The 13,677-nt window shown below is 37.7% G+C and overlaps 1 protein-coding gene across 7 annotated transcripts in view; it reads right to left on the bottom strand.

Moving 5' to 3' along the window:
- Positions 1-13,677, bottom strand: part of LOC106131859 (phosphatase and actin regulator 1) — a 48,677-nt gene that overhangs the window by 4,175 nt on the left and 30,825 nt on the right. For 4 of the 7 annotated variants that reach the window (XM_060954757.1, XM_060954752.1, XM_013331097.2 and 1 more), the window contains 8 exons: positions 8,736-8,849; positions 7,613-7,804; positions 5,712-5,919; positions 5,097-5,129; positions 3,545-3,727; positions 1,272-1,399; positions 693-832; positions 254-390 (listed from right to left, as the gene is read on the bottom strand). In XM_060954757.1, coding sequence (XP_060810740.1) covers positions 254-390; positions 693-832; positions 1,272-1,399; positions 3,545-3,727; positions 5,097-5,129; positions 5,712-5,919; positions 7,613-7,804; positions 8,736-8,849 — 1,135 coding nt within the window. The remainder of the gene's footprint in view (positions 1-253; positions 391-692; positions 833-1,271; positions 1,400-3,544; positions 3,728-5,096; positions 5,130-5,711; positions 5,920-7,612; positions 7,805-8,735; positions 8,850-13,677) is intronic. The other 3 variants (XM_060954754.1, XM_060954755.1, XM_060954756.1) reach the window with 3 other exon arrangements.

The following is a 13,677-nucleotide window of genomic DNA, read 5'->3' as shown; positions in this document are numbered from 1 at the left end:
CGTGATCTCTTGTAGAAACTTAATGGGACTTGTATCATGACAGGACAAACATTAAGAGAAAGGACTAGTAAACTTAGGATATTTCTTTTTGGGATCTTTTTGGAACCTGTGTTCCTTTTGGGATCTCACTTCCATCATTAAGCTATACAGCTGAACGTGGCCTTTTAGTATTTTCGGGAGTATCGACTCTGTCTACCCAGTAAGTGATTAAGATGTTATTATATGGTTTAAAAGGATATGTTTGAGTGTTAACCTGGTGAGGTGCTTGCTCTCCTCGTGGACAGCCATCTCGGAGCTCTTGAACTCGTTGAGCTCGCGGCGGATGGCCGCCTTGTCGCGCGGCGTCAGACGGGTCCACGGCTTGTCGGCGCGGCGGTCGTAGTCGTGTGCCTGGCGGGAACAAATTATTATTTATATACATATATATATCGTTAAGACTTACTACAAATACAAATACTTTATTTGCTATAAGAGCGGTACAATTATAGGTGTTACTTCCGTTCTTATTTCTACAAGTTACCTGTATTTTTGGCCATGAACAAGCTAACAATGAGGAAACTGTTTTGAAAATGTTACGGAGTAAAAGAAAAAAGATCTTTAAAGAATTTTCAAAATATTTGAAGTTTAAAAGTAAAACTCAAGTATACAATTAACAAATGGCAAATCAGATAAAACTGGGAACCGCCAATTACCTGTGTAACCTCAATGTAGTCGCTGAACCGGATGATCTTCTTCTCCTTGAGTTCGTCGACAGTCGGCCGGAAGCTGAGTTTGCGCAGTAGATACCGCTTCTTCTCTTCCTTCTGTTTCTTCTCTTCCGCGGGAGATTGGCCTATGAACAAAAAATTAAAATTAAATTTCTCAGCACATCACAAGAGATATACGAGACCTTCAGAAGAAACAAAAGCTTTATTTCTGTAAAGTCTCACGAAAGCTAAGTAAGAGCTAAAGTGTAAAGATATATTATTACGCGTATCTTTACACTTTAGCCGGGACTTAGCTCAAATAGTGGTACGATGTTCATGTGAAAAATTACTGATACCAAAAACGTGTCAATCAAAACCGATATAGTTGGTCTTACTTACGGTTGAGGGCACTGTATAGTCTCCGATATATTTTAAAATACTGTAACCCCATCTCTTTTGCAGAGATGTCGTAAGAAGCGATACGTATAATAACTATTTACATCATATTCAAGAAGGCCTTCTATCGTAATATATTGCCAAATTAGACGTGACAAAATAAAAATACAGATGAGAGAGAAAACTTACTTTTGAGTATGTTTCTCTCGACCAGTTCCTCAGCGGTGGGCCGCATCGACAGTCGTCGGATGAGGCGGGCCCCGATCGCTTCCCACGACTCTTGCCGCTCGTGCTCGCTTTGCACCACTAATATGTTTCTGAAAACAAAACGAAACAAATTTTTAATAAAAGGTTAAGTAGATCGCCCTGACGTAACTTTCTGGGCGATGCAATACACTAACAATATTATTCGTTCGGTACATTCGCGAACGTGCACTGGCAACCAGACAACAATATAAAATTTGCCAAAGCTCCAACGACACCAAATATGTTTTCATAATGTCTGATTATTATACACTCTTGGCTAAATTCCAATACACACGTACCGAACTGATTAATTAATTTAACGTCGTTATATACACCAATAAATTTCACTTTTGTTTATCATCACTTTCTCGTATCTAATTAATTGTAATGTAAAACAATCGTCTATTTAAAATGCGTCTCCCAGCGACACAATGTTACAATAACTTATCACAATGCCAGTGCCAAGAGCGAGCTCGCAAAAACAGGAAGAAATAAAGGCGTCGATAACAATGACTTTGCCCGACGATTGCAAACCAAAATAACCCTCCCAGGCGTGCGCCACTTTACTATTGAGTTGACGCCTACTTTTAGTGTGCTAGTTATATAAATTTTTTTAAACAAATGAAAACGAGACATAGGTTTTGTAAAACATTTTTTGCGGGATACGATTATTTACTTACCAGGTCTACCTCATACATGCAGATATATGACGTCACTGATAAGTAATTGCATGAATAAAATTATTTGATAATGTTTTTGTGTAGAGGATCTCAATATAACATCAGTCTTTATTAGTTGCAATATTAGCCGTTCTCATTGGAACTTATAATAGTCAAAGTGAGTCATTCAATTGCTAATAAACCCAATGAAGCGACCACCGAGAGCGATGTTTACGTCAGAGTCACGATGATAAAATAATGTTTCCACACGTTAATCCTAGCGCATTTAATCTTTTTAAGTTTTTTTTTTTATAATTTCTTCGGCACTTTTTATTGAGTATCGCAGCCAATAAAAAATAGGCATCAAGGAATTTGTAAAAATTTAAAGTGTAAATAAGTGACTAACATCAGACTTCTTTAGACAATTTTATATGTTTTTACCAAAAGAGGGAGAAATAATAATAAAAATTTGTCGCAATGACTTCATAGTGATGTTATAGCGTTTTCCGTTGGATTATCATACTTTCGCCAGATTGAGTCATCACTTGATTTTACCAAATGAAATAGCGTGTAGGTGGAAGCTCTTAATGTGGTTATCGTCGTTATATTGAGCTGCATTCCTTTAACGGTAAATTTAGATGATTACCTCTTAAGAATCATTGACCGACCGAGAGAAGAGAGCGAGGTCTACCAATCAAATTGGTGCAAAACATTTTTTTTATGTACTTATATGTTTGTAACGCGATAATTTTCCATCCACTGGTCTGATTACGATGAAATTTAAAAGATATATAGGATCTGTCAAGGATCTGCTTATAAAATTTTTAAGTTCGTAGGGAAACAAAATTGGTCAAGTCCTTTTTAAGATATTCACAATTGGATAAAAATATCGGTCTAAGTTTGCAGCGAATAACTAATTGTTGATAAATAATTTCATTACGATTTGCCCGTTGGTTCTTCGTTTTGTTTGTGGTTGTTTAGAAGGACTTACACGTTTTTACTACCTGCATAATATATATTATGCATTAGTTGGTATATACTAATAATTGATATCTATACTAATATTATAAAGCTGAAGAGTTTGTTTGTTTGTTTGAACGCGCTAAACTCAGGAACTACTGGTTCGAATTGAAAAATTCTTTTTGCGTTTAATAGACCATTTATCTAGGAAGACTTAAGGCTATATAACATCACGCTGCAACTATAAGGAGCAAAGAAATAATGGAATATGTGAAAAAAAAAAACGGGGAAAATTATCCTTGGAAAATATCCTTGAGCTTGGCTTCAATGATGCCCGAAATAACTATTCCACGTGGACGAAGTCGCGGGCACAGCTAGTTATTAATAAATCTTTATAAGCAAAATCATTGTCACATACAAGTTTTGTTTAGCTCTGGTTACCGAACTAGGAATATCTGTATCTCATTATGTATGTAATAATCCCAACGTCTATCTTAATTTAGTTGTGTGACTCTATCAAAAAATTATAAAAATATTCCTGTTTGCGTTTATATGGTCCTTCTTCCAATGAATATTAAAGTTTGTAGAAATACGCACCTATTGATAAGTTCCTGTCGGTCGGGGCGCAGCGCCAACTTGATGTTAAGGCTCTCCTTGCGCGCCAGCTTGGCGGCCACGCGCTCCGACTCACTAGCGCCATCTTCGCGGTACTCTCCTTCCCAAGGCCGCGCATTCTCCTTGTTCTCCGCCGCGTTGCCAACGCGCACTGGCCGGCTACTGCTATAGACAACAATTCAAATAAATTTAAACTTAGAATCCGACAGTCATGTTAGACAATCCGCACTCCCAAGACCCCGAAGCGCAAACGCTAAGGGTGCAACTGGGAACTGGGAACGCGCGAAGATAAGTACGCATTGAGGTCTGAATGACAGTTCGAGTTAGGGTCTTATTGTAAAGGTGTTGTAATTTTTTTATTATATGTGTCATCTCAAGATTCAAGACGCCTTGACGTGCCTCCATATGGTAGACATTTATTTCCAGTAATAGTTTACTAATTCTATGCTAAAATTTTATAACATAAACGGCTACGCATTATGTATCAACCATTCACTGTTACTATTATTTATGAAAAAGAAACAAATAAGCTCGAAATTATTAACTAAACATTCATTAAACTGTTTTAGTACTTATAAAATTTAGAGTTTAAAAAAAAATATTTAGTTCAGCCAATAGATCAATTCAAATTAAAATAAATTTATTAATGAAACCACATACATGCAACACAGAACAACGATATTAAGATAAAATAATATTGTTAAATTAACAACATTAATATACGTTCGTCATAATTCAAATGGGTCAATATGGGTAATTCCGTTCTTTTTCTCAATTGAACAACAAACATTATTTAGTCCATTCGTGTATGAAAAGCATCGGAATATAGTGGTCTTGTGTTAGTGTTAAGTTCGAAAGATGATATTGTGATGGAGAACGTCAGACACATCAAAGAAGATATTGCCCAATACACAAGTAACAATTTTTGTTGGTGTAAATATTGATTAAGTATAGTATGAATTGAATAAGTGAAAATTAAACAAAGCACATGGTACTCAATAGGATACGTGAGTGAAAGATGAATATCGGGAAAATATGCCAGATGAGCGTGGTTACAAGTTGCAATTACAGACAAAATTAGGCATAATTTGATACATCACAACTTCTTAATTGAATTGATAATCAACTTTAACGTTAACTGGTTCAAGCTATAGAAATCAGTTTCACTGAAGTTAAACAATCTGGGTCTTGTCAATCACTTAGGTTTTAGATCCCTTGTATACGAGTATAATGTCAGAGTAAGATTTATTTATCTACATATATTGTCGCGTTTATTTCTATCCCAGCTATACAAGTCTATAAACAAGTCAATTTATAACGTTACAAACAATTTTTTTTAACAAATTACGTTTTATTGTGCCATTTAAAATCTCTTTAACTTGTTTCATGTGTAGTGGGCGCGAGTAATCAAGACAGAGATGATAGTTCGAAGCGTGCAATGCACGATGCATGGTCTAAAGGCGAAGCGGACCGTCGGGAGGTCTCTGGCGGAATGGCGTGGTTCGACAACACTGGCATAACGTGGGACTGTTACCATATTCGGATCCTCGGTTTTGGCGGCGGCCGTCTGCTCGCCGGCACATTATGGAAATAAACGGACAATTTCACAATGACGCTCACACAAGAAGCTTACTTATATTTCATTTCTGTCAATCCACTCAATTTTTTAAACTTATATAAAATATGTATGTATGTACAATAAATGTTGATAAAGTGATCAAATACCTATTTGTGAACAACATTATGAGACTTTAATATATACACTTTCTGAGCTATCAGTCTCTCGGGTAAAAATGGCACCGATTAACTCTTACCCTTTAAACAGCTTGGAACTGCCAATATTTACATATAAAAATCACTGTATGGGATCATGGTACACAGAAAGGCTATTCTTCCATTATGTCAATTTATTTTTCTAAGAATATGCATACTTTACGGAAGATATTTAGCTCCCAGTGTTATATGCTGCGATTATGGCTCACTATTGGTTTATAAGATTGCAGATAGTAACGAATTTACGTTAGAAGCTCTTACATTATAATTACTAAGCGCAGCATTTAAAACTGCCGACCTGTGCAAATGATAAGACACAATTTGACACACTAAATGTCCTAACTTTAGTACTAACAATATAAAGGTGTGTACTGACTTGAAGCTGGCGTGATGGTAGTCTTGGCGCGGCGCGAGCGGCGTGGCGGCGGGCGAGGCGCTGGGCGCGGGCCGCTTCTTCAGCGCGGACTTTAGCGGCACCGCGTTAAAGATCGGCTCCTTGGGAGGGATCTCCTCTACGCGATTGGTGTCCGCTGCCATTGGAAGAGGCTCGAGGTCGTCATCCTCATGTTCGTCCTCCTCTTCGGCTAGAAACATAAATTCAATTCTATAATTTATGTCATAGAACATTTTGTAATATGTATGAGAAAATCGAAACATTTATATGTCTTCTGATATATGCTATTGGGCCGGAAAAGACTTGGCTTGTTGTAGGTTTAGATAATATGATCTTTAAACTGAAGACATTGTAGATCGTACAAAGTGAAAAGAGAACTCTGGGAAAGGACCAAGGGAAAGAAACCACAAGCAGTATGGCGATCTATAGAGTTTGAGTCTGACAGAAAAATCCTACTACTATTATAAAGGCGAAAGTTTGTATGGATGTATGGATGTATGGATGTTTGTTACTCTTTCACGCAAAAACTACTGAACCGATTACCATGAAATTTGGTATGTAGGTAGCTGAAGACCCAGAATAACACATAGGCTACTTTTTATCCCAGAGTTCCCGCGGGATTGATAGGGTTTCCATGCGGACGAAGTCGCGGGCGGCCTCTAGTAGGAAATAAACAAACATCGTTCTAGGTTTAAATCTAAACACGTTAGCACGCTCTACTTGCCCTCTTGAGTCGAACTAGGCAAACTAGGTGCTATCATATCTTCTAGATTCAGTGCCACAATAAGGTCAATGTACTCGTAGAAGTTTAAGCAGTTTTATTTTACACTTCATATTTTTATTAATTTTTCCCATTTTAATTTACATCATGTAACGAGACAGATGTGTGAGCGTCATGTTTGTAAAACATAATACTTTCAAAGGTTTAAAAATTTCTCAATTATGTTCCAAAGAAAATTACAGAAAATGCCATGTTCGCAACTTCGCACATTATAAGAATCTGTGCGATTTGCAAAGTAAGGTGGACGCGATGCAATTAAAATCGATGTCACAGGGTAGCCGTTCAATTGGCGCGGGAAGCACATAGGTTTTTAAGTTATCTTGTACGAGTAATGTTTAGCCGCAAGTAATCGTTACAATAATTATTTGTAGAATGCATTTAAACAAATTCCATCAAGTTTGATTTACTTTTAATTATTCTTCGAATAAGGAATGTATTTGTAAATGCCTCGGTGTATTTAACTGGTCAGGTAAATTTCCGAACACCCTTTCCCAAAAAAACAGACACAAAGATTTAAAAGCCTACCGGAGTTTTAATGGGATGGAGCAAAAAATCTCCGTAAGTTAATGTGATCCTTTCCGCTTTAGGCTTGCTAGCATTAAATCGTGGGATTCATATTTACTTGGACGTAATTTTATTTAAGCCAACAAATCAAACCTAATAATAAAAAAAAATCATTAGGTAAACCTACGAAGGTTTACATCATCATCATCATCAAAAAGGTACTAGGAAGACGAAAAAAAAATATATTGTTTATTTTGAGGTCGGTTCATAGTTAAGATATACTTACACTCACAGTCGGAGTGAGGATGTTGCACGACCGGGTGTTGATAATGGTGTCGCGTAGGATTGGGCGAGTTGAGCATCGGCGGCGGCGGGATGGGGCCGATCTCGGAGACTGCTATGGGAATCTCTGGTAGAGCGGAGAGAACTAGAGGTTTATACTCACAATCGGAGTGAGGATGTTGCACGTTCGGCAGCTCATGGTGGTGTCGCGTGGGACTGGTCAAGCTGGACATTGGCGGCGGCGGGATGGGGCCGATCTCGTAGACTGCTATTGGAGTCTCTGGTAGCTTGGAGAGAACAAGATGGTTATACTCACAGTCGGAGTGAGGATGTTGCACGATAGGGTGCTGATGGTGGTGTCGCGTGGGACTGGGCGAGCTGAACATCGGCGGCGGCGGGATGGGGCCGATCTCGGAGACTGCTATCGGAGGTTCTGGCAGCTCGGATAGAACTAGTTGCTCCTCCGCACTGTCGCCACCGCCATCGCCCCCGGAAGGGCCATAGCCCACTGTAATAGTTAATTGAACATTGTTTTCATCGGAAAATATAAGTTTGACAAATACGTAGTTTACTTCTCATTAACACTGGTATTACTTTCTGTGACGACGACCCTTGTGTTCAATAAAAACCGGCCAAGTGCTAGTCGGACTCGCGCTCGCAGGGTTCCGTACCATCATCACGTTCGTAACTTAAATACTAATTTTTTATATTCACGTTTCTACCTGTTTATTGAAATCGACCAATAATTGGGTTTTTATAACAACGCAATCTAGTGCAAATTGGTAGAACTACAACGCGGTCAATACATACTACGTTGCATGTTGACTCCTAATAAGTTCAAATTAATTAGATGGCACTGACGATAGACAATATTTCCCCTTTTATAATTAATTTATTGTTATTTAATTAAATATTTATTTATACAGGTAATATACAATGTAATATTCTGCGAAAAAAGCGGTTATCTGTTACAGTTATTAATATTGAGCAAAAAATACGTAAAAACTATGTTTATGTGTATGTATGTGTGCGTATATATATATATGTTCAACATATTTTAAAAATATGTATTTGTTGTTGTAGCGGCAACGGAATATATTACTTAAAAAAACTGCTTGCTAGCTATCACTATTTATATAATGCACCCTGGTGACAAACAGACAGCGGAGGCTTAGTAATAGGATCCCGTTTTTGCCTTTTAGGCACGGAACTCTAATAAGTCATACTCTATTAAACTTTAAATATCAGTCGCAAACTATTTAATAAGTTTATGAATAAAAATGAGTTCTACCCAAAATACCTACCAGCATTCTAAACCAAATAGACATCTGCTGGTACTGACGACTTAATTTTATCCGAAGGAAGAAAATTTTATTCTCTGTAAAGTATATTTTTGTATACTTAACATATTCACGACATGTTATTAGCACTTTACTTACTGTTCCCAACATCTTGATAACATATTCGCCGCGGAAGCTTTCCAGCAGACAAAGAGTTTGGTCTCTCCGGCCTCATTAACTCCCCGCCATTTTCCAGTTTGTCTTTCTTTGGTTCTGAAAGAAAACAAAAAATATTATGTCGACAACATACATTGCAATATCCAATGCTAAGAAAAATGGAAAAAGGAGCCCCGGAATAAAGGTTAATGGAATTCAGGGGTAAAAGGGTATGGCTAACAGTTTGTGGGTCTTTATAAAGGAGCATTGCCTTTGAACTCTGCGACACAAAAAAGATGTGAATTTCCATAATTTATAAGAGTGGAATGTAGGACGTCTAGTAATTTTGTTATTCACAAAATCCAATTATGGAGGTACAAAGAACCTTGAAAAATGAACCTATCACGTTTTGAACTTGTTCTGTTGACTGCGTCTATTACTTTATTATTTGCAGTGGATGCCTTGTGCACACAATTCCATGAGTGTACAAGGCCGATGCTAAGAGTGAATGGAAACTCGTAGCACGCGTAGTCGCTTCTCTACGGTCTATTAATAGAGGCGTCTCTCTACGCACAACTATATGTAAATATAATTAAACTACGTAACCCAGCCCACACCAACGAGATCATTATATAGTCACATCAAAGGACACAAACTATATGAATTTGTACGTAGCAAAATATTTCTACCTAAAGTCAAAGCAACAAAGGACTAAGGCCGAAACTCCTCGTTATCTATTGAAAGTTGTGGTTATATAGCATTTTCTAACTAAACTATTTCAAGTAACATTTTAATAACATTTATTACTGTTAGTACTGATATACTAAAAGAAACAAAGAAAAAAACATTTTTAAAGCTTGCATAGGTTAACACCATTCCTTCTGTAGAAGACAGACACAAAGGTGAATTTATTGAAACAGTCTTCTTTCTTTTGGCTTTAGCCATAGCTGACATGGGATTCAAACTTGTGCCTTTAACCACACCAATTTGACCACTAACGCTCTATTTATAGAAAAGTATCTAGATACATTCGGTCTAGCTATCCCCCAAATAAAGATAATTAATGCTGTCATAGACAAATACATATACATCATATCAATATCAAATTGACATTACTTTATAATCAAACATATCTGGGTGAGCAATAACAATCGTAAAGCTTATGAAGCAACACAAATGGAGCAACAAGCAGAAGGCGGCGCCAGCCATTTTCATGACATGACCCAGAAAGACCCGCGGCTGAAGTTGGAAAGCAACATAAATCACGTTTGCGTTATAATCACATTCGTATTTAGATGCGCCGTGGGATGTTTTAATGTGTGAGTAATAGTGAACTTAATCATAGTTTAGGACTTACTTCATTCGAAAATATATGTAGATGAAGAAGTTAGCCATTTCAAGACTTTCGACTCTGTTTATCACGTAAGGGATAAAGTCGTATATGTGTATTCGAAGATGTGATTCAACATGCAAAAATAAAAATCACCTCTTCCTTATTGACGGCCTCTGTGGGGGTAGTCGCTTTACTGACACACCGGAGATCCCGGGTTTGGGATTCGAAACCTGGCCCTGGCCAGGGCGTGATGAAAAAAGAATTTTTCAGATTGGCCTGGTTCATGGATGTTTATCTATATAAGTATTTATTATAAAATATAGAACGACGTTGACTTAGTATCCCGTAACACAAGTTTCGAACTAACTTCGAGGCTATCTCCTCCTTCCTCCTGGCTTTTAGTTGCATCCTCACCACTGGAGCGGAGCCCAGGGTATGCCTTTGACCATGGATCCTGGATTGGGTGAGTCAGGATTTTACACGAAGCGACTACCGTCTGACCTTCGCAACCTTTGCAGGTAAACCTAACCCGTATTGCAGTCTTGCGTCTGAATGTGCAGGATTTTTCACGATGTTTTTCCTCACCGTAAGACCATCGGTTAGTATTCAATTATAATGTAAGTACTTAACTTTGAAAATAGTTATTGGTACATGGCCGAAGTGGGATTTGAACTTGGGCCTTTTTGCGCATCGCGCATTTTAACCGCACGGTTAAGGTGCCCATCTTTCCGATTCGACTACCGACGCTTTTCTCTTCACTTCTAGGCTAACTCGTTCTGTATAATTTGTCACATATATACCTATTTCTATTTATTTATTTTTAATTGGAAGGAATCATCGTCGGCAACATGTCTGGTATTTTACATTAATTCCAATACATATTAATTAACAACGCTTAAAACTTGAAATACCTAGTTAATCAACACCTAAAAACGTAAGTAATCAAAATATTACTAGGAAAACAAAACGCCAATTAATCAATGCTATGCCGAAGCGAGACTGTGTCAACACAATCAAAATTTAATTGTCTGCTACCGCAGCCGTTCGTATCGGTCGAGCAGTGTTTATTCAACAGGCGGGCGGTAAGCGGGGCGATGGGATGGGCGGCGAGCGAGACGACGGGCGGCAAGCTCGAGCGGCAAATGGGGGGTGAATCGATGTAGCCGCCCTTGGCCGCGCCACCCTCGCGAGGACGCCGATCGGCCCCGCTGCAGCGTTGTGTAATCACCAGCCTCCCGACACGTGGATATCGAACTAGCTACCCGTCCTTGGATAACGTCCTTGCTATGAACTCGATAATCTCTACACATCTTTTATGTTGCATTTTTTTTTTTTATTTGATAACTTTTTTACCTTATACTCATTTTATTTTATATTTTATATACAAAAACATTTGTTTTTACAACGTATGAACTTATTGATAAAAAATTTTGTAGACTCGACAATCTCATGCAAATTTCTCTAAATACGATCTTTGCATACATTAATTGCACATTCACTATACCTATTTTCCACACAGCTTTCATCAGTTTAGCGTATCCACTTTTAATCTGCCCTTTTTTCAGACGTTGCCAATATGATCGACTGTACGTTACACAGTAAGTAATAAATGTTGACGTCATAGCGATACTTTGTATCCTATTTTGAAAATAAATCTATTTCTATCATCAGGCGAGTGAGTCACATCACAATATCACATCCATACTAATATCAAAAATATGAAAGTTTGTCCATCTTTCACGTCAAATCAAAACCACTAAACCCATCTCAAAGAACTAATCTAACCAAAATCTAAACCTAAACTTTAAGAGATATGCAGTTTACTTAAAATTTATTAATATTTGTATGTCAATCACCACGAAAAATCATGTTAGAAGGCCGAAAAATTCTATGACGTAACCGGGAAGTAATGCCAATAGCGAAATGGATGAAGAGGCCAGTAATAGAATCATGCAATGTCAAGAGTACGAGATGGCACAAGCGGTGGCGGCGCGGGCGCAGGCGGGCTGAATGCTTTTACACCTCGTCATCGCACGTAAAATTACGCGACGCAGTATACCGACGCTACCGGCGACACCAATGCGCACCCAACACCACAAACTCGTTAAAAATACATTTAGCCGCTGTATAAAAAAGAAAACATTCACGCTGGTACGTTAGGCATTTGGTTTGTTGGCCTTTTAACGCATACTTTATATTGCTTCGGAAGGATTCACTCGTGTCCAAAAATAATTTAAAAATTGTTGCCGTCATTTGAGTCACGTATTCACGAAGTTTATATTCAACAGACAATAATTCGAGCGAAAAATTACAGTAAACCTACATAGTAAATTATGAAAAAATAAAGGCGAAGTGCCATGAATTTGGTTTCAGTGTGATCTACATGAATATAAAATTCATTTTATAATAATTTTTTTTGCTACGTAACAAGATGAGAATAATTCACGAAAATATAAACTCTATGACATAAAGAGGCCAATCAAATTAATGAAACTAGGTCGTTGAATATTGTGACAAGTGGTATGCGATGCGTATTCTTGTGTTGATGAGAAAACGTCGGCAGCGGTGACGAGAGGCGCGTGGGTGGTCGATGACGGGTGAAATAGTAGAGCTCTTTTTTAAAAGAAAAATCATGACTTCACATTCGTGTTCTAAAAAAAATTTATTACAGACCTACCATGACACCGCAGGCATCAAACTATATTTCTGAGTTACCCTTTTTAATTTTAATTTTCCGCAAAAAAGTTTACATTATGTCTAATTAAGACAAAAATGTTACCAACAATGAAAGGTTTAAAAATAGTCTACGCCTTTAATCTTAAAACAATTACGCTAATTAATTAATTTGACCTTCTCAACAATCCATTTTCTTTATAACAATATTAAAATATCAAGTTAATGCAAGAAAAAACGTAAGATAAGAATAAATTATGCCGTTATATTTAGATTCCAGAAAAAATATAATAGCTTTTCGATTTTTCTTTGATATGATAATTTATTTTTTAGATAGGTTGAGCATTTGTTGCCGAACAACCTCTTGTGTAGATTCTGATTCAGTTCGAAGGCGACAACCCGTAATAATTGAGGACGGTATAAATAAACTGTGATATTTATAACAGGTAAAAGTAAAGGTGAATAAACAAAGCGTTAAATCGGGCGTTGGTTATTGTTTGAAAGCGTGGAGCGGTGCGGAGGCGGCGGGAGAGATCGCAAGCAAAGCGGGATGCGAGTGCCGCGGAACGGAACTGCCGCCCTTGACCCGCGGCACCGCACGGCCACGACCGCCCAAGGGCTTTGCCGCCCGCCCTTTCGCATTTTCGAATTATTAACTATTTTTATTGATTTAATCTTAGATGATCTTGGGATTGTTTCAGACGAAAGCCTAGCAACCTGCCCTTATTCTTATCACAATTCCATCATTAAAAGTTTATCCATATACATATCAGAGCCAGAGGCAAGGCTGGGCTTGTTGACAGCACAGACGCATATGCTCGTGTGAAATGTAAACTAAGGTGCGTGATTTTTTTAGTTTTTGACCTGTGGACTACCGAGGACGTTTTACACTTAAAAGTTAACACTGCAGATAAAACTTAATTTCACCTATAATTTAGC

This window comes from Amyelois transitella, chromosome 5 (assembly GCF_032362555.1).
Source record: "Amyelois transitella isolate CPQ chromosome 5, ilAmyTran1.1, whole genome shotgun sequence".
In the NCBI taxonomy this organism is placed as follows: Eukaryota; Metazoa; Arthropoda; class Insecta; order Lepidoptera; family Pyralidae; genus Amyelois; species Amyelois transitella.
The sequence above is the reverse complement of the archived record's forward strand: the minus strand, read 5'-3'. Positions and strand labels throughout refer to the sequence as shown.